This window comes from Indicator indicator, chromosome 2, assembly GCF_027791375.1.
Source record: "Indicator indicator isolate 239-I01 chromosome 2, UM_Iind_1.1, whole genome shotgun sequence".
NCBI lineage: Eukaryota > Metazoa > Chordata > Aves > Piciformes > Indicatoridae > Indicator > Indicator indicator.
Window position 1 is genome coordinate 41,940,836 of NC_072011.1, and position 20,127 is coordinate 41,960,962.

A 20,127-nucleotide genomic window follows, 5' to 3' on the forward strand; every position below is an offset into this window, starting at 1 on the left:
AACAAATAACATTACTTGCTGGAAGCATTGGTGTGTGCTACTTCATCCTCTTTTGAGGAAAAGTACTTGACAAAGTCAGCTGTGTACTCCAGCTTGCCTCATCTGCTGGAGCACTTGGCTAACACGCATTCAAAACAAAAATACAAATGTCTTGTTGCTTACCTGTTGGGTTGGGATAGTTGATTGCTGGAAGAGGAAACAGAAAACCAAGTCAGAATAGCTAGTATTCCCTCAAATTGCAAATCACACTCAAAGTCTGAAAATAAAACAAACACATCAACAAAGGTCATAGATACATAAGTGTCCTAGCAGCACCCTTGTGAAATAGTAGTGCTCGGTGTCTGCCTTGGCGATGGAACAAGATATTGACTCTGATCCAAGCAGCAACAAACCTTAAGAAAATCACACTTAAGCGGTGATCTCAGGATTACACAGGGGAACCCAGCTTCTAAGTGGCATAGCACCCACTTAGATACCAAAGCTTCTTATCTGTGAAGGATATCACAACAGTTTTAGAAACTGTGAAAGTTTGAGAGAGCAGTTATGCTGAGGACACCAGACATTGCCGCTCCACAGGATGAGTGTTGTGTGAAACTGCAAACATAGGAGGAGGGAGATCTGTACTTTCTGCTGAAATACAGGCTCCAAATTCCTGAGAGGAGTAAAGAAATCATAGGGTTGTGGGATTGTTAGGTCTGATGGTGGACTGGGATTTTGGGGCTCACCATCTCACAGAGCAGAAAGTGCAAGCTGCAGCTTCTGAGCAGAGACTAGCCCTCAGAGATCTCTATCTAGTGCTCTGCATTGATGGCAACAGCTAAAATATGGTGAAATGTGATAGCACTGTGCCCTCAAAACTCTGTAGAGCAGAGAAATCCACCCAAGGGTCATGGAAGACAACATCTACACATGCTTATGTCCCTAGACCTGAGACTCGGACCTGCTCTTGTAGTCAAGACTGAGTGTGAGACACCTACGTTCCATGTACCGGATGATGCGGGCAGCTGTATCTCCAGCACCAAAGCTGGTGATGGGTGTCAGGCGAACTTCATAGCTCTGAGGCACTTTCAAGTTGGGCAAGATGTGCTCCAGCAACAGGCCTTTCTCCATTTTCTGCACAGGAATGAAGGTTTGGATGGTGTTTCTCTGAGCCAGCTGCATAGAAAAAGAACCGACAGCGTTATGAAAATCTGAAACTGGAAACCTGAGGGATGCTGCATGCCATCTAATACCCTACTCCTATTCTTCCTATAAAGAGAAGTATAGCTGGTTTATCAATGGGATATTCATGCAGAATTGGTTTTAAAATTCCCACCTCTTGTACAGATCAGTGATCAGGAGCTTGAGCTTTCCCTGAAATGAAGCCATGATATCCTCCTGACTGGGGTGGTAACTGGAACCTGGAAAGGAAGAATGAACCCAACTCACCTCCATTAGTGCACCAAGGTATGCAGCATTGCCAAGGTACTCTTCACTTCACAATCACTGTGGCACAGTTCATACATTTGCTGCCTAAGCCCTGTGGCATTTCATTTAGTGCCTCATTGAGACCTGTCTACCACCATGCTTCCTCAGCACCCTTCTACAGAATCCACCCTTGAATCCTAGCCCATGATGCCACCATAGACCAGAACAAGAGATCTAGTTTGAATCGGTGGTCCTTTGGAGTCACTCATAGGCTCCTTCTTTCTCTGATGCCCACTGGGGAATGAGTTGACCCATAAAATATGAACGTTCAGTTTGCTAAGGCAGCAGGGATATTTCAAGTAAACAATGGGAAAAATACCGTTGTCAAAATCATCACCGCTAAAAATGATGAATTATGTATCTCAGTGAAACATCCCTGCCACAGCTGTACTTGCTTGGTGGGAGAAGGACAAGAGCAAGGATTGCGTTGTGAAGATACAATTTGTTGCCTGCTGCTGTGCAGAGCCTGGATCTTTGCGGTAAGATATGTTGGCAATGCTGGTCCTAGTAGAAAGATCTTCGGCAGGGCTTTCCATGTCCCAGCATTCACTGTCCCAGATACCAGGCCTTCCCTTGCCGCTGATACATTCTTTGTGCTGACAGGTTTCATCACAAAGGCAGTTCTCTTGATAAGCAGGCTCAGTGTTTGTCATTAACTCTGAAGTTACAGGATTACTGGAAGAGGGATGCAGGGAGGAAGGTTTACAGCAAATCTGTCACTCTGGACAGCATAGGGCAAGAAGATGGAGTGAAGACATGGCTGGAGTGAAGGCCATCAGCAAGGCAAGGCAGGGGAGCAATGCAGATGTGGCACTTGGTAAAAACAAGCAATCTCTTTGTCTGCCTCTAGCTCTAAGGTACATAACTGCAAGTTCAAACTCAGAAACAAGAGCTGCCGCTGGGGAGCTTTCCATGCAACAGCCCTGTTCATTTCCAACATAGCCAGGACTCACAAATTGGTGTTTCTCAGCTGAGTTGATCTGGCCACAATTTGGACAGTGCTCCCAAGTCAAGGGGCGATGTGAGACCAGATTCTGCCATGGTACTGTGTTGTGATAAGGCCTGAGCCTAGGAACCTGTGGCTGCCTGTGTTTGTACCTGCCTTACAAATTCTACCTAATAGAGATTCTTGTACCTAAGTAGATCAGGGCACAAGCTGCTTGAGGATCTGCCTTCTGCATCCACCTCCTCCTCCAGGCAGAACAGATTAGAGGGCCAGGAACTGTTCTGTTGCCTTTCCGCAGCTCCTTGCCTTCTTGCGAGGTAGTGGGCAGGATCAGGGCAGAGCCTCTGGGAACCAAGCATGAACTCAGCACTGGGATGCTGCCAGGATTCATTTGTTATCAGCAACACTCCGTCTGCATGCATGCAAGCCGGGTGCTGATCCAGCTGGCATGGCTAGTGCTCAGCCCTTCCATCTGCCAGCCCTCCACTCTGCTGCTCTACCAAACGAGAGCTGAGATGGCTCCCAGTGGCAGCAGTCTCACCTGAGATCACTTAGCACTCAGACCCTCAATTCTCTGGGAGAAGAGGGGTCACACAGAGCAGTACAACTCCTGGCATAGGCCTTTTTGGGGAGTTGAACCTGACTGGTAAGGGCTGGTGGCAGCTCCTCCCCACAAGCTGCCATGAGCTAGGGTGCTGTGAAGGCTGCTAGTAAATAGGAGGAGGTCAGAAGCCATTTCCCTTGTCTAGACATAACCTTTAGAAGAGAAACAAAATGGAGAGTCAGACAGAAGCCCAAGCACAAGATTCAGACAGTGCAAATTCCACTTCAGCTGAGAGTTAGGTGGAATTTGGGTATCTAAAGCCTCTGGGAGCAATGTCAAACCACCTACACTGCCACATCACCTAATCCAGGACACATCAAGAAATCAGCCTCCAGTCTGGACTGCAAAGCTTTAGATCTCCCCAGGATGAGTCTGTCCTCAGGGGCACATGGGTTTAACCAAATAAATAGCTGTCTGCCACCCAGGTTTGGCTGTGAAACAAATGAAGAAAGGCACATAGATACCTCACGAGTTGCAACTGTCCTGCTTCCCAGAAGAGACCTGGATCACTAGGTAATGGGGAAGGCACAGCTGGGGCCCAGCACATACCTTCTCTTGGAGCAAAGGTGAAAATTTTTGCAAGGGTCTTTTACCTTCACCAAATACTTCAGATCCAACTCTTCCTGTCTCCTGTGTACTCTCTCTATGCTAGGGACAAACATGGCAACTGGCTGCCAGCACAGCTGCTCTCTACACGTCTTCACTATAGTCCCTACAGTTCTGGCATCCTAACAGCACTGGCCCAGAATGCCTATGGAAAGATCAGTTCTGCTAGGTGAAAAGTAGCCTGGGCCAAAAGTCTCCTCTGAGTTAGTTACAGCAATCAGCAAAAAGGGTCATATGTGCTGCCAGAACAGTTTAAAGGGCATGAAATCAGTGCAAGGGAGAAAAAGGAAGCAGCTTCAGCCAGCTGCTCACTCTATGCACATGAAGCAGGTCTCGGCTTGCAGTCAGCAGCACAGGTCCAGCACACAGGTCCAGCACACAGAGACATCACTGCCAAGGTCTGGCTCTGCCTCCCCCTCCCAAAACATCCTTTGCCTCCTCAATTGCCAGCAGCAGGTTTGTGCAGAAATGCATACACGAGTCCAGCAGGTACTCATTTTTCAATTCTCCACTTCGATCACCTGATGCTGCCCTAAGTCTCCTGCTCTGTGCATGCTCTTCTCCCAGCATACCCTGGTACATTCTTCCCTCCATTTCCTCTTCAGCCTCCTTCCTCCTGCTAATACTAGCCCAGTAGTCCAGTTTAATATTGCTGTGGTGCAGTTAATAAAGCACAGACAGGCACAGAGGACAGTGAAATGCTGGCCACCTTATTAGAGATGCTGAAGCCTCAGTGAAGGTTCTCATGCAACAAGCTCATTCATCACCAGGTTCAGGATGCTACCAGTAGGGCCAGAAGAAGAGCACAGTGCAACACACAGCTTCATCTCTGCCTTCACCCTCTTTCACTTCCAATAATCAGAGGAAGTGGATGGGAAAGGAAAAAAACAAACAAATCCACGTTTTCTGCCAGCTGGCTGCGAATTTCAAACAGACTGCAGATGGGAGAATGTTCCTGCAGAATACATTGACTAAAAACACCTTACAAAGAACAAAATTAGCCCCATATGGGATGTGTGTAGTGACATGCAGAGTTTGCAACCTGTCCTTCTCCCCTGCCACTTATAAGTAGTATTAGCAACCAAGGGAGAGCACACTCACATATTCATGTGTATTTAGCCATCGAGTCTCCAGTACTTGCAAACTAGGTCTGCCCTTTCGTATTCCTTACCATTACACTCTGATTGTCTGCCCAGTCCCCTATCTTATCATTTGAGCTGTCTTACAGTGCTTAGAGAGTGCTTGTCCCACCATCCAGGAACACACCAAGAGCCTCAGAGAGAAAAGCAGGATGTCACACTACCCTTTTTCCCTGCTTCCATTCCATTCCCCCAGAGCAGTGAGGTCCAATGCATGACACCTCCACATTCACATTTTCTGCTTATGTGGATTGTTGCAGGAAAAAATGATGTTGTTTTCAGACGGAATGATGTTTAAGACAGGTAATTTGTCAACTAACACATAATAAAGCCAAATGATATTAATAAACACATCTGTCAATACAGCTGTTGCAGTTCTATTCAACAAATAGCACAATGAATTCACAACCTACCTGTGCTGGGACTTTGTGTGACCTGCATAGCCACACACGTGGCCTCACAACCAGCTGCACATTAAGCAGCTGTGCATGCTTGTTTGAGTGAGAAATTAGAAAAAAAACCTGTTTCATCACCAAGCACCAGGGAATTGTTGCAAATATCAGATAGAAATAAAGTACAATAAAATCATGTAGATTTCCCAACAAGCTGATCAGAGCAAAGGAACTGCTCTATGGGCATCCAGCTTCCTAGTATTGCTATTCACTTTTGCCACTCCTTATTTTGTCAGGTCAGTGCATGAGCTTTACAGTATCTCTCCTCCAAATCCTTTCCACACACAATCACTCTCTCTCCTTTTTTTTCTCAGCCTCATTCAAATTCCCCATAGCTGCTCTTTCCTGCAGCCCAAATGAGTCAGGGGCAGCTGCCTGCACTCCCACTCCATCCTCACCTGATAACTGTAGATGTGGACCACTGGGAAAGCTCCCAGCTCCCATCCCAGCCATGCTGGTCTCTCTGAAAGGAGAGGAGACAGCAGACAGAGGCAGGCTGGTGTGGCATTATAGCTTCCTTCCCTCCAGCAGCCTCTTCCTCATTCCGTCTACAGCTCCACAGAGGAGCAAGACATAAAAATGCTGTCTCCAGCATACCTGCAGGTGGGGTGTTAGCCTGAACCCCTTCCCCACTTTGCTTTCATCCGTGTCAGGACACTTTGGAGAGCATGTGTGCATGAGAACAGGAGCTATGAGTGCAGGAAACAGATATCTCTAAAACATCTAAACAAAGTATGACACAATAACATGGACAAAATAATCTTCAACTGCCTGTGGGTGGGTTGCACTCTTCAAGCAATCAGCAATTAAGGTGGTCTTCAAAGCTCAGTGCCCTGGCAACAGCAGGTGCAAGGCCATGTATATCTCTTTGTGCCTAGAAGAACATCCAGTCTTAGCCAAGCTGCCCATTTTCTTATCGAGCAGACACACCCTGTTTTAGCATGGTCCAGGGGCCAAAAGAAGGTAACAGCAGCAGAAGAGTACTTTTCTTCTGAGAATCCATACCACTCAAAATGTGAAAGAGCCTCCTATTTTTACCTGTTCAGCCTGTTTGCCACCAGTACTGGACACATTATATAGCTCTGTCCTAGGGGGTTGTAGGGAACGTCTCCTATCAGATTTCCCCTGTAGCTGCAACTGCCATGAACTCATCCCAACAACATCCAGTTAAGACATGCTGCACCCTTCCAAATGGCATATTGTTCACAAAGACCAGACAAAAATCATACAACATGACAGGACTGGCAGTGTCTGTGGCCTTAAACTGATAGTGGCCAGGAAAGATAGTCCCAGGCACCCCATCCAAGGGACTAAAAGGGGCTGAGCTTTGTTATGGCAGCGGTAACAACTCTTGCAATGAACACAGAGCCCTGCAACACAAAATATCCTCAGTAGATATATCTTGCCCTCAATTTCCACCCAAACTGCACTTCCAAAGCTACAGGATGCCTTGCAGAGAGGTAGCTTCAAAGAGTGTAGGTACCATAGACTTATTAAAAAATTGAAAAAAAAAGCAAACAACCTCCAAACCACAAACAGACAAAACCCACAAAAAACCCCACCAGCCAATCAGAAAAGCAAAAGATAATGACAGGATTTATGCATGACAGCATTTATGCTATCAAAGATTGAGAGCAAATTATCCAAGGGCCAGATTTATTCTCCATTGCTGGAGAATGAGACACCAGGAGATAAGTACCATGGGTAGAAATAATATCACTGCAATTTCCTTGAGAAGAGAGAAATGAAAAATGCTCAGAAACAGAAGCAGGAGGCTTCACGTGCACAAGCCCTGGTCTTCGTGGGGGGTTTCAACCACCCTGACATCTGCTGGACGGGCAACACATCTGGGTGCATAGATGACAACTTCCACCTCCAAATGGTAGAGGAACTAAGGAGAACAGGTGCTATGCTGGACCTTATTCTCACCACAAGAGAAGGGCTGGTGACAAATCTGAGGCTCAGGGATAACCTTGGCTGCAGTGACCATGATGCAATAGAATTTAAGATCCTCAGGGCAACTAGGAGGACATATCCCCAGCTTGCAACCCTGGACTTTAGGCATGCAGATTTTGATCGCTTCAGGGATCTGCTGGCTTGAGCTTCTGTCTTCTCACAAAGCCCCAGAAGAAAGAGAGACCCAGGACAGCTGGTGAGTATTCAAGGATCACCTTCTCTGTGCCCAGGAGCAAAGTATCCCCACGAAGAGGAAAGCAGGAAAGAATGCTAGGAGACCTGCCTGGATGAGCAAGGAGCTCCTGGACATGCTGTCACACAAAAAGAAACTCTACAAGGAGTGGAAGGAAGGACAGCGAGAATGGGGGCATATAAGGAAGCTACTCGAGCAGCAAGAAACCTGGTTAGAAAAACTAAAGCTCAGTTGGAATTAAATCTAGACAGGGAGATCAAGGGGAACAGTAAACATTTCTATTGGTATATTAATGGTAAAAAGAAGACTAGGGAAGGTGTGGGTGCCCTTAGAAAGAAAACAGGGGAGCTGGTGACAAGTGACATGCGGAAGGCTGAGGTTCTCAATGACTTCTTTAACTCAGTGTTCACTGGCAAGTGCTCTAGCCACACTTCCAGAGTCATGGAAGATAATGGCAGGGACCGGAAGAAGGAACTGCCCATTGTGAGTGAAGATAAAGTTCGTGACCATCTGAAGAACTTGAGAGTGTACAAGCCCATGAAACCCAATGAGATACACCCAGGGGTGCTGACGGAACTGGCAGAGGAGGTCACTAAACCTTTATTATATTCCAAAAGCCCTGGCAGTCCGGGAAGGTCCCCACTGACTGGAAAAGGGGAAACATAACTCGGATTTTCAAAAAGGGAAAGAAGGATGACCCTGAGAACTATGGACCCGTCAGTCTCACCTCTGTGCCCAGTAAGATCATGGAGCAGATCCTCCTGGAGGCACTGCTGAGACAGAAGAATAGTGAAGAGGTCATTTGGTACAGTCAGCATGGCTTCACCAAGGGCAAATCCTGCCTGACAAACCTGGTGGCCTTCTATGAACAGGTGACAACATTAATAGATGAGGGGAGAGCAACTGATGTCATTTACCTGGACCTGAGCAAAGCCTTCAACACTGTTCCACACCATATCCTGGTCTCCAAACTGGTGACATGAGTTTGATGGGTGGACTACTAGATGGATAAAGAACTGGCTTGATGGCCACACCCAAAGAGTGGCTGTGAATGGCTCCATGTCCCAGTGGAGGCCAGTGACAAGTGGAGTCCCTCAGGGATCAGTCCTGGGACCAGCGTTGTTCAACATCTTTGTCAGCGACATGGACAGTGGCATTGAGTGCACCCTCAGCAAGTTTGCTGATGACACCAAGCTGTGTGGTGCAGCAGACAGGCTGGAGGGAAGGGATCCATCCAGAAGGACCTTGACAGGCTGGAGAGGTGGGCCCATGACAGCCTCATGAGATTCAGTGAGACCAAATGCAAGGTCCTGCATCTGGGTCATGCAATCCCAAGCACTGATACAGGCTGGGCAGTGACTGGCTTAAGAGCAGCCCTGAAGAAAGGGCCTTGGGGTGCTGGTGGATGAGAAGCTCAACATGAGCCACCAGTGTGCACTTGCAGCTCAGAAAGCAAATCACATCCTGGGCTGCGTCAAGAGAAGCATAGCCAGAAGGTCAAGGGAGGTGATTCTCTCCCTCTACTCCGCTCTGGTGAGACCCCACCTGGAGTACTGCATCCAGTTCTGGAGCCCCTGTAACAGGAAGGATCTGGACGTGCTGGAATGTGACCAGAGAAGGGCCACCAGGATGATCAGAGGGCAGGAGCACCTCTCCTATGAGGACAGGCTGAAAGAGTTGGGGCTGTTCAGTCTGGAGAAGAGAAGGCTCCGAGGAGACCTTACTGTGGCCTTCCAGTACCTGAAGGGGGCCTACAAGAAAGCTGGGGAGGGACTTTTTAGGGTGCCAGGTAGTGATAGGACTAGGGGGAATGGAATAAACCTAGAAGTGGGTAGATCCAGATTGATTGTTAGGAAGACGTTTCATATCATGAGGATGGTGAGACACTGGAACAGGTTGCCCAGGGAGGTGGTAGAAGCTCCATCCCTGGAGGTTTTTAAGGCCAGGCTGGATGAGGCTCTGGGCAACCTGATCTAGTGTGAGGTGTCCCTGGCCATGGCAGGAGGGTTGGAACAAAATGATCCTTGAAGGCCCTTCCAACCCTAACAATTCTATGATTCTAAGTAGGGACAGGGAATTTTATGATAGTCTCCTGAACATGAGGCTTCAGTACTGCAATGATGGAAAAATAAACCATAAATCTGGCCCTTCTCCTCCCACTTCTTCCCATCCACTTTCTGACACACACCAGTGGATTAAGATTCTGGTCATCAATGTTACCTTGGCACCACAGGGCATAGCAGAGGAAGATGATTTGTCTTTGATGTTGCAATTGAATGCCACAGATTTGATTCTTGCTCTCTGTAGTTTGGCAGAGGGATAAACCCCATATGCACTGGCAGGCCCCTCGTATCATCCAGGAATTCAGAGAAAGTAAAAGCACAGCCACATTCAGAGACACAGCAGAGGAAGTACTCTCCTGGCTGACAGAGCCCAGGCCCTTGCTAGCAGGGGAGCTACCTCTGCTTATTCCTTTTGTAAATGTACTGTATCCCACAGAATCATAAAATCATTAAGGCTGGAAAAAATTTGTTGGGTAGAAGTTCAAACTTCTACCCAGCATCTCCATGACCACTAGACCATGTCCTGAAGTGCCACATCTACTCATTTTTTGAACACCTCCAGGGATGGTGAACTCCACCACCTCCCTGGGCAGCCTGTTTCAATGCCTCACCACTCTTTCAGTAAAGAAATACTTCTTTCCTGCTGGCCATGCCATTTCTGATACAGGCCAGAATGCTGTTGGCCTTCCTGGCCACCTGAGTACACTATTGACTCATGTTCAGCTGGCTGTCAACCAACACGCCCAGGTCCTTTTCTGACAGGCAGCCTTCCATCCACTCATCACCAAGCCTGTAGTGTTGCATAGGCTTATTGCAACTGAAGTGCAGGACCTTATTAAACCTTATGCCATTGATCCAACCTGTCCAGATCTCTCTGTAGAGCTTTCCTACTCCTTACACAGATCAACACTCCTGCTTAGTGTCATCTTCAAACTTACTGAAGGCACACTCAACCCCCTTATAATGGTTTGAATCAGAACAAAATGGGTCAAACCAAACCATCAGGGTAACCTATTTTCCCAACACAGAAGTGAGGGAAAAGTAACACACAAAAACCTTGTGATTCAGGCCAAAAAAAAAGTGAGGTAAGAAGAGAGTTTACTGATCAAAATCAAATAAACATAGTACCAAATGTGTAATTACCTTAGCATATTTGCAGAAAAAGCACAGTGCAAAGCAGCAGCAAGCAAAAGCAAGCACGTCAAAAGCCCAAGCCAGAGAACTACTCCCTCATCCCTCCTTGTCCTGCTGCCATCCCAGTGGAAAAAAACCAACACCCAAGAATCTGGAACCCAGAAGCAGCAACCTGAAATGGAAGCCTCCCATGTTATGATCCGAACTTCAAGCCCCATAATACTTTGCTCTAGCCACTACTTTCATTTTTTGAAGCTGGCATGGTTGCAGCATGGTATGAATAACAGCAGCAGGTTCAACTCAATCCATGACACCCCTCATCTAAATCACAGATAAAAATGTCAAACAGGACCAGCACCATCACTGAGCCCTGGGGAACAGCACTTGTTACTGGTTACCAACTGGATTTAACTCCATTTACCACAACTTGCTGGTGCTGGCCACCCAGCCAGTTTATAACGCAGTGAAGGGTACACCTGCTTAAGCCATGAGCTGCCAGCTTCTTGTGTCCACTAGGTGGGTCACCTGGTCCTTGAAGGAGATCAGGTTGGTCAAACAGGACCTGCCCTTCATGAACCCGTGTTGGCTGGGTCTGATCTGCTGGTTGTCTTGTACTTGCCATGTGAGCACACTCAAGATGAACTGCTCCATAATCTTCCCTAGTAGTGAGGTCAGGCTGACAGGCCTGTAGTTCCCCGGATCAGCTTCAGGGTAGGAAAGACTCTACTGGGGAAGGGACCTGAAGCAAAAAAGCCAAAGAAAAGCTCTTTTGGGGGCTTTTTTTTGAAGCCGGGAAAAGTACCAACCCTGTGCAGTGGACTCACAGCTTGTGAGCAGGGCTGCTGGAATAGCATGGGCGGAACCAGCACCACCCACCGTTGATCAGCCTTCAGACTGTAAGAAGCCTCAGGGAGGGCAGCAACTAGTTGCACACAGAACAGAGTGAACAATCAGGGCTTGTTTGTGCCCAGGTGGTGCCACAGCTGTCTGCAGCTTGTAGGCTCCCTGGAACCAGTGAAGCCTGAGGAGCAAACTCCCAGAAGAGGACCTAACTCGGTTATAACACAGTCAAAAGCCACTGCCAGGAGGAACGTGGCAACTCAGGCTGAGCTCTTGTCCAAAAAAGCATCAGTGCAGGTGTCCAGCTGCAGGGAGTGCCTTCCCCTGGCTCTTGTTCTGATGGGAGGCAGTGACACTGTCTCTGCTGTGTGAACAGATGAGTGAATTGCTCAGCCAGGTGGTGGAGCTGAAGGAGAAGGTGGAAAGGTTGCAAAGAATCAGAGAATGCAAGAATGAAATAGATTGGTGGAATCATACCCTGCAAAGGCAGCAGGGGAGGCTCTTCAAGAAGCAGAATATTCCCTCCCCTCATGGCACCAGGCAGAAGGAAATGGCCTAAAACAAGGAGGGGAGGCAGGTGAAGGCCTTTCTGGCCTCCCTCTCCTTCCCAGTTACCCCTGCACAACAGATATGGAGCACTGGAAGTTGAGAGCCAGGATTGAGAGGCTCCTGTGTCCTGCACCTGTCAGGTGGAAGACAGAAGCTTCAATGAAGAGGGTGAGTGGTGGCAGGTTTGTGGCCATGGCAGTGGTCAAGTGCACATAGCAACCTCTTCCACAAGGAAGAGGAGAATTATTCTGGTGGTTGGAGACTCACTCCTGACAGGAGCAGAGGGCCCAATACACAGGGTTGATGCTCATCATAGGGAATTCTGCAGTCTTCCTGGAGCCTGAATCAGGGATACCACTAGAGAATTCCCCAACATGGTGCAGTCATATAGCTATTATTGTTACTGATCTTCCAGACAGGTGGGGAGGAAGCTGCATCCTGTAGTCTGTGGGGAATGAAGAGAGATTTCAAAGCTTGGGATGGTTGGTGAAAGAGTCTGCTGCACAAGTTATTTTTCTCTTCCCTAATTCCAGTACCTGGCCATGATGTGGAAGGGAGTAGAAGAATCCAGTCTGTAAATACCTGGCTCTGAGATTGGTGCCACAGGCAGGGCTTTGGGTTCTTTGATAATGGCTGGGTCTATAGGACAGCAGACTGCTGGTGGTATGTGGGAAAGGCTTATCTCACAGGGGGAAAAGGATTCTAGGACAAGAACTAGCAGGACTCATTCATAGAGCTTTAAACTAGAATCGAAGGGGGATAGGGTTGTAGCTGGATGTAGCTGGCAGTGTCCCAGTATTAACGAAGACCAGAAGGTGTCCCACCCCACCAGGCTAGAATCAGTGTCCTCAGCTCGCTCCCTGCAATGGCTGTACACCAGGGCACGCAGCACGGGGAACACACAGCAGTTAGAAATCCACGTGTGGTCAAGGGGTTGTGATCTGGTGGCAGTTACAGAGACGTGGTGGGACGGCTCATGTGACTAGGATGTGGTCATGGATGGCTGTGTCCTTTTTAGGAAAGACAGGTCAACAAAGCAAGGTGGTGGAGTTGCTCTTCATCTGAGGGAGCAACTAGAGTTCTGTCCAGGGGTGGATGAGAGGCGAGTTGAGAGTTTGTGGGTGTGAATTAAGGGGCAGGCTAGCATGACTGATACTGCTGTGGGTGTCTATTGCAGACGACCTGATCAGGATGAGGAAGTTGATGAGGCCTTCTTCAGGAAGGTGACAGCAGCCTTGCAATCACAGTCCCTGGTTCTCATGGGGGATTTTAATTGCCCAGATATTTGCTGGAAAGCCTACTCAGCCAGCCAGCCACAGTCCAGGAGGTTCCTCCAGTGCACTGGTGATAACTTCTTGATTCAAATGGTGGATGAGCCAGTAGGAGAGGAGCACTACTGGACCTGACACTCACTAACAAGGAGGGTCTGGTTGAAGCAGTGAAGGTTGAGGGCAGCCTTGGCTGTAGTGATCATGAGATGGTGGAGTTCAGGATCTTGTGTGGTAGGAACAGAATACCAAGCAGGATCACAACCTTGGACTTCAGCAAGACCAACTTTGGCCTTTTCAAGCAATTGCTAGGGGAAACATCATGGGACAGGGTACTAGAAGGTAAAGGGGGCCATTATAGTTGGTTAATATTCAAGGACCACTTCTTCCAAGCTCAAAATCAGAGCATTCCAACAAGTAGGAAATTGAGAAAGGGAGCTAAGAGTTAAGTAGGAAACTGCTGAGTGGAAGAAGAGAGTCTACAGATAGAATCATAGAACCATGGAATCAACCGGGTTGGAAGAGACCTCCAAGATCATCCAGTCCAACTGATCACCCAGCCCTAAGCAATCAACTAGACCATGGCACTAAGTGCCTCATCCAGTCTCCTCTTGAACACCTCCAGGGATGGTGACTCCACCACCTCCCTGGGCAGCCCATTCCAATGGCCAACCACTCTCTCTGTGAAGAACTTCCTCCTAACATCCAGGCTATACCTCCCCTGGCACAACTTGAGACTGTGTCCTCTTGTTCCACTGCTGGCTGCCTGGGAGAAGAAACCAACGCCCACCTGCCTACAACCTCCCCTCAGGTAGTTGTAGACAGCAATATTGGATCATGGAAGGAGGAGCTGGCCACTTGGGAGGAGTGTAAGACTGTTGTCAGGCGATGTAGGTAGGCTACTAGGAAGGCTAGTAATTGGAATTAAACCTTGCAAGGGAGGTCAAGGACAACAGAAAGGGCTTCTTCAAATACATTGCAGGAAAAACTAACACTAGAGGCAATGCAGGCCCTCTGCTGAATGAGGTGGGTGCCTTGCTGACAGAGGATACAAAGAAGGCAGAGTGTGGTGGTTTGAGCTCTGACTGGAGTTTAGGAGCTCAAATGATAACAGATTGAGATTCCTCCACACCCCCTCCCCTTTCTCCTGGGAAGGTGGAGAGGGAGGAAAGAAAAAAAAAGGATAAGGGAGAGGAGAAGTAAATTCATGAAAGAAATAGTCTAGAATCGGTTTGGAAGTAGAAGAGGTAAATTATATATATATGTAATAAAAATATATATGTGTGTATATATATATGTATATATATATATATCAGTAACAGACAGAGTTCACAGAGGTGAGGGATGAGGGTAAATGGGAAATACACAAAACCAAGCCTGGATGGCCTTGTGTTCCCCTGGATGTCAGTGGATTCAGTTGGCAGAAGTAGGCCCCGGCCACGTGGCCAGTGCAGGAGGCAGTGGCAGCAGCAATGTTCTTTTGAGCAGACGAGGCAGGAAAGAGCTCAAGCAGTGAGATGTCCGCCCATTTTATAGGCTTGCTGAACAGGAAGGGGGAGTGGAATAAACCACCTTTGAGCCAGGGGACCCCTTCTTCTGGCAGGGGAGGAGCCAAGTCCCACCTGGATTAAGTTTCTTTTGTCCACCTGGGGGCTGGGTTCTTTCAGCCCTGTCCAGGATGGGTGTAACCCAGCACACAGAGTTACTAAATGCCTTCTTTGTCTCCATCTATACTGCTGGAGGTTGTCCTCAGGAACCCCAGACCCCTGATGGCCCAGAGGAAGACATGACAAAAGAGGAGTTTTCCTTGGTTGATAAGATTGGGTTGATGAAGATTGGGTTAGGGAACAGTTAAGTAATCTGAACATCCATAAATCCATGGGTCCTGATGGGATACACCTGCAGATGCTGAGGGAGCTGGCAGAGGTCATTGTCAGACCACTCTCCACTGTCTTTGCTAAGTCATAGGGGACAGAAGTGCCCAGGGACTGAAGGAAGGCAAGCATCATTTCAGTCTTCAAAAAGAGCAAGAAGGAGATCCCAGGTAGCTAGAGACCAGTCAGCCTCACCTCCAGCCCCAGAAAGGTAATGGAACAACTTATCCTTAGGCACATCAAGAACAAGAGGGTCATTAGGAGCAGTCAACATGGTTTCACCAAGGGGAAGTCAAGTTTGACCAACTTGATACCTTTTTATGAGCACATAACCAGGTAGGTAGATAATGGTAGAGCAGGGGATGCAGTTTATCTTGATTTCAGTAAAGCATTTGACACTGTCTCCCACAGCAGATAAACTGAGGAAGTGTGGTCTGGATGATCAGGTAGTCAGGTGGATGTGAACTGGTTGAAGGAAAGAAGTCAGAGAGTTGTGGTCAATGGGATGGAGTCTAGTTGGAGACCTGTATCTAGTGGAGTCCCTCAGGGGTCAGTACTGGGATCAGTACTGTTCAATACATTCATCAACAACCTGGATGAAGGAACAGAGAGCACTGTCAGCAAGTTTTCTGATGACACAAAACTGGGTGGAGTGGCTGACACACCAGAGGGTTGTGTTGCCATTCAGTGAGACTTAGGCTGGAGAGCTGGGCAGGGAGAAATTTAATGAAATTCGCAAGGGCAAGTGTAGAGTCTTGCACCTGGGAAAGAACAACCCCATGGAGCAGTACAGGTTGGGGAGTGACCTGTTGGAGAGCAGTGAAGGGGAGAAGGACCTGGGGATCCTGGTAGATGGGAGGTTGACCATGAGCCAGCAATGTGCTCTTGTGGCCAAGAAGGCCAATGCCATTCTGGGGTGTATTAGAAGGGGTGTGGTTAGTAGGTGGCTCACAGAGGTTCTCCTCCCCCTCTACTCTGCCCTGGTGAGGTTGCATCTGCATACTGTGCCCAGTTCTGGGCCCCTCAGTTCAAGAAGGACAGGGAACTGCTTGAGAGAGTCCAGCACAGAGCCACAAAAATGGTTAAGGGAGTGAAACATCTTCCTTACGAGGAGAGACTGAGGGAGCTGGGGCTGTTTAGTTTGGAGAGGAGGAAACTGAGGGGTGACCTCATTAATGTTTATAAATATGTAAAGGGTGAGTGCCAAGAAGATGGAGTCAGGCTCAGTGGTGCCCAATGACAGGACAAGGGGCAATGGGTGGAAGCTGAGGCATAGAAAGTTCCATGGAAACATGATTTTTCACTGTGAGGGTGACAGAACACTGGAACAGGCTGCCATGGGTGGGTGTGGAGTCTCCTTCTCTGGAGATGTTCAAAACTGGCCTTGATGCATTCCAGTGTGATCTGGTATAGGTGATCCTGCTCTGGTAGGGGGGATGGACTAGATCATCTTTCAAGGTCCCTTCCAACCCCTAACATTCTGTGTGATTCTGTGATCTGTAAAAACACTTTTTATTATCTCTTTCTACCACACCTTCCTAATGTTCTTTCTGCATGACCTAACTAAATCCCTGTACTCTTTTTGAGGAGCCTGTCTCTTCTTCCAAAGGTGGTAAACTCTCCTTTTTTTCCTGAGACCCAGCAAAAGCTTCCTGTTCAGCCAGACTGGTTGTCTTCCCCACCAGTTTGTTTTATGGCACATGGGGACAGCCCACAGGGACAGCCCATGGGGACAGTCCTGTGCCTCTAAGAGCTCCTTTTTGAAAAACGTCCAGCCTTCCTGGATTCCTTTGCCCTTCAGGACTCTCAGCCATTGACCTGAACAGGCCAAAGTCTGCCCTCCAGAAGTCCCATCTTTAAAGCTGTTCCCATCTGGCTTTCTCCTTGCACTGGATGTGATTCAGAGCTTTACCACCCTAATATTCTCAGTTCCAGCTTGTGTTTATTCACAAACAGCTTCCACCCAGTTGATCTTGTGCCAATATTGTACTTTGCCTTGAATGGCTCTTTTCCTTTTCTTCTGCCTGACCCCTGATGTTTTTATAGGCAGCAATCACACCACCTGTTTTTGCTTTGCTAGGCTGAAGAAGCTGAGCACTCTCTGCTTCCTCTTGTAACAGAAACTGTCCCTAATCTACTTAATGATCCTTTCCTGTATGATTCCACCTGAAGGAGTACAATATCCCAGCCCTGCACATAGGTTGCAGTAGCATTTCTCCACCTTGCCTAGTACCTCAAGCTTTTCCTAGGAGTACATTTGCCCTTTCTCACACTTGCATCTTACTAGCAGCTCCTTGGAGTCAACTTGAGAGCTCAACTGGAGAGGTGGGTCCATGACAACCTCATGAGGTTCAACAAGACCAAGTGCAAGGTCCTACATCTGGGTCAGGGCAATCCCAAGCACCAATATAGGCTGGGCAGTGACTGAGCAGCCCTGAAGAAAAGGACTTGGAGGTGCTGGTGGATGAGAAGCTCAACATGAGCCACCAGTGTGCACTTGCAGCCCAGAAAGCCAATCACAAGAGAAGCATAGCCAACAGGTCGAGGGAGGTGATTGTCTAAATTGTTCTTATCAGGAGTCTCCCTTTCTGGGCTGAAGCACCCCCAGCTCCAAAGACAGAAGCAACCACAACCCTCAGTAGCTATTGAAGACAGCTGCAGCCACGTAAGTCAGGCCACCGTCTCTCTCTCTTCTCCTCTTGCACATGCAATCAGCTGCCCATCCTCATTAGGTGCCAAGAGCAGCAGTTTACAGCTTCTCAGTGAAGCCAAATAGGTGGTGTCATGAATTACTGTAAGTGCTTGTTCCAGACTCTTCAATAATGTCTTACATTAGGAGCTGATCAGAAAGCAATATGTATTTTATTAGCATATGTTTCCTGGTTTAAGAAGAACAGACCTAATCTTCACTCTGCCAGGGAAACAATCCAGTAAAAGCCTTAACTGAGGCACAGCATGACTGGCAACTTCATGAGCCATGGGCTTACTGGGGCATCACACAGCTGCCTGTCCTCTACAGGGGGAGTCCAGGAGCTGGTGAAGAAAAGGGATAAACTAGCACCTGAATTTGAGTGGGGAAGGAGAGCTCCACACTCCCCAGTTTGTGCAAGGAGCCTATGCTTGTGTCACTGTTGTTGGTACTGAGCTAGACAGGTTATGTGAATGTCTAGCTACGCTTGTTATCTCTCTCCTACTGTCTCACAGCTGTATCTTCCATCCTGAAGGCACACACAGTCCTCCTGTTCAGACAAGCAGCTCTCTACTACTGCGCTACAAGATCCTATCTGCACTTGACTGTGCACTGAAGAGCCTGAAATCACCTCTCTGTCTGCAGCACAGGCATAAGCTGAATAGGGAACAACATCCCTCATGTTGATCCACAGCCCACTCCCACAGAGACCAATGGTTCCAGCCTCTTTTGAGCCTCACATCTGAATATAGGCACTGCTTAGTGCCTTATCCAACTTTATACCCATCCTTCATCTCAGTGAGCACAGCCTCCTCTTCCACCCATTTCCTTGCACTGGATACAACTGCCTGTAGCCAGGCCCACATTCATGTCTATGCACCATGCTCTCAGCACTTTTAGCTCCAAGAAAAAAAAGCAGTTTGGCTCTGCATAACCCAAGTTTGTCCAGCTCTTCTCAGGTTGAGCTCTCAGCAATTTTGTCTATAACATGGTTTTAACTTACCAAGGCAGAGACATGCTCCATCAACAGGAGTTGTCATCTCCCAAGCTTTTCTTCTTGAATTCTCTACAGATTCTGTCAGAGTCCTCTTTTAGGGCACCTTTACTCTTAAAAACAACAATTAATAAAGAATGGGGCTATTGCTAACTGGAGCAGAAATTGCCTTTGCATGTGACTCTAGACTTCCCAGTCTGGTACATGTAATGAAGGTATATAGATAAGTATCCTTCCAGATGGCCTGCAGGCCACCTCTAACAGCTGCTTTCATTCCTGTCTCTGGTAAAGAACTGGCAGGCAGCACAGCATATGCAGGGAGAGCCATAAAGCCCTTCACATTGCTCCACGCTGCCTGCACTGGCAGCATGATTGCATATGTTTCATTTCTTTATGACACATAGTCAAAGCATCTGTCTAGTGCCTACTCCTGCCTGTATGTCGCTAGCTATGGGAAAAACTACATCTCTCTTCCAAACCCTTCCCCCTTCACACTTTCTCCTCTTATCTCCAACGTGTTCTAGGAAAAAAAGCCCAGAACAAGAACAAAGCCAAAAAATGGAAGAGAAATGAAATAAGAGGTGGAAAACCGGAGGTAGAACAGGGAAGGGGAAGAAGGTGCACAAAGAAAAGACTCTGAAACAGTAGGAGGAACATGAGCTGACTACTGAAAACAACACAGGAGCAGAGGAAATAGAGGAAGCTGCATCAGAGCCTATCAGTAGAGGCTCTCAGAAAGACTCGATAACTAGCATGCATCCCTTGAAGCCACCAAAGGAGTGTGGATAAGAGATGCACATAAAGGACTCACTTTTATCTTTGATACCTGGTAAGCATTTTTCATCCTGTGCTCAGCTTTGTAAAACACAAGCCAACAGCCTGCTGGATATGAACGAGCACAATGGTGTGAAAACATCTCCAGCCTGCAAGAGTGATATGAGGGTGATATTGGTTGGAGGAATGTGATTATCTCTCTCACACACTCTCCTTACCTTGAATGAGTACTGAAGAGTGGTGTTAGAAGCTAGAGATAGATGAGATTTTGCTACCTACTGTATGCGTTTTAAGATCATATAAGCTTTTTCAGCAAGATTTGTGCTGTTCTGCTCAAGCACTATAATTATTCCAAACAGAGCTAAGAGTGGGAAAACTTTGTAATTATTCCTTTGTACGAGGCAAGCTGTCCTCTTTAATATCTTTATTAATGATCTGAAATTAAGTGCACCCTCAGTAAATTTGCAGATGACACCAAGCTGGGTGGCTGTGTCGATCTGCTAGAGGGTAGGGAAGCTTTACAATGGGATCTGGACAGGTTAGACCAATGGGCCAAGGCTAACTGTATGACATTTAACA

General features: G+C 47.7%; 1 protein-coding gene across 1 annotated transcript in view; it reads right to left on the reverse strand.

Annotated features, from left to right (window-relative positions):
• MDGA1 (MAM domain containing glycosylphosphatidylinositol anchor 1) overlaps positions 1-20,127 on the reverse strand; it is a 154,386-nt gene that overhangs the window by 27,322 nt on the left and 106,937 nt on the right. The window contains exons 11-12 of the mRNA XM_054398519.1: positions 978-1,155; positions 163-186 (exon numbers count right to left, since the gene is read on the reverse strand). Coding sequence (XP_054254494.1) covers positions 163-186; positions 978-1,155 — 202 coding nt within the window. The remainder of the gene's footprint in view (positions 1-162; positions 187-977; positions 1,156-20,127) is intronic.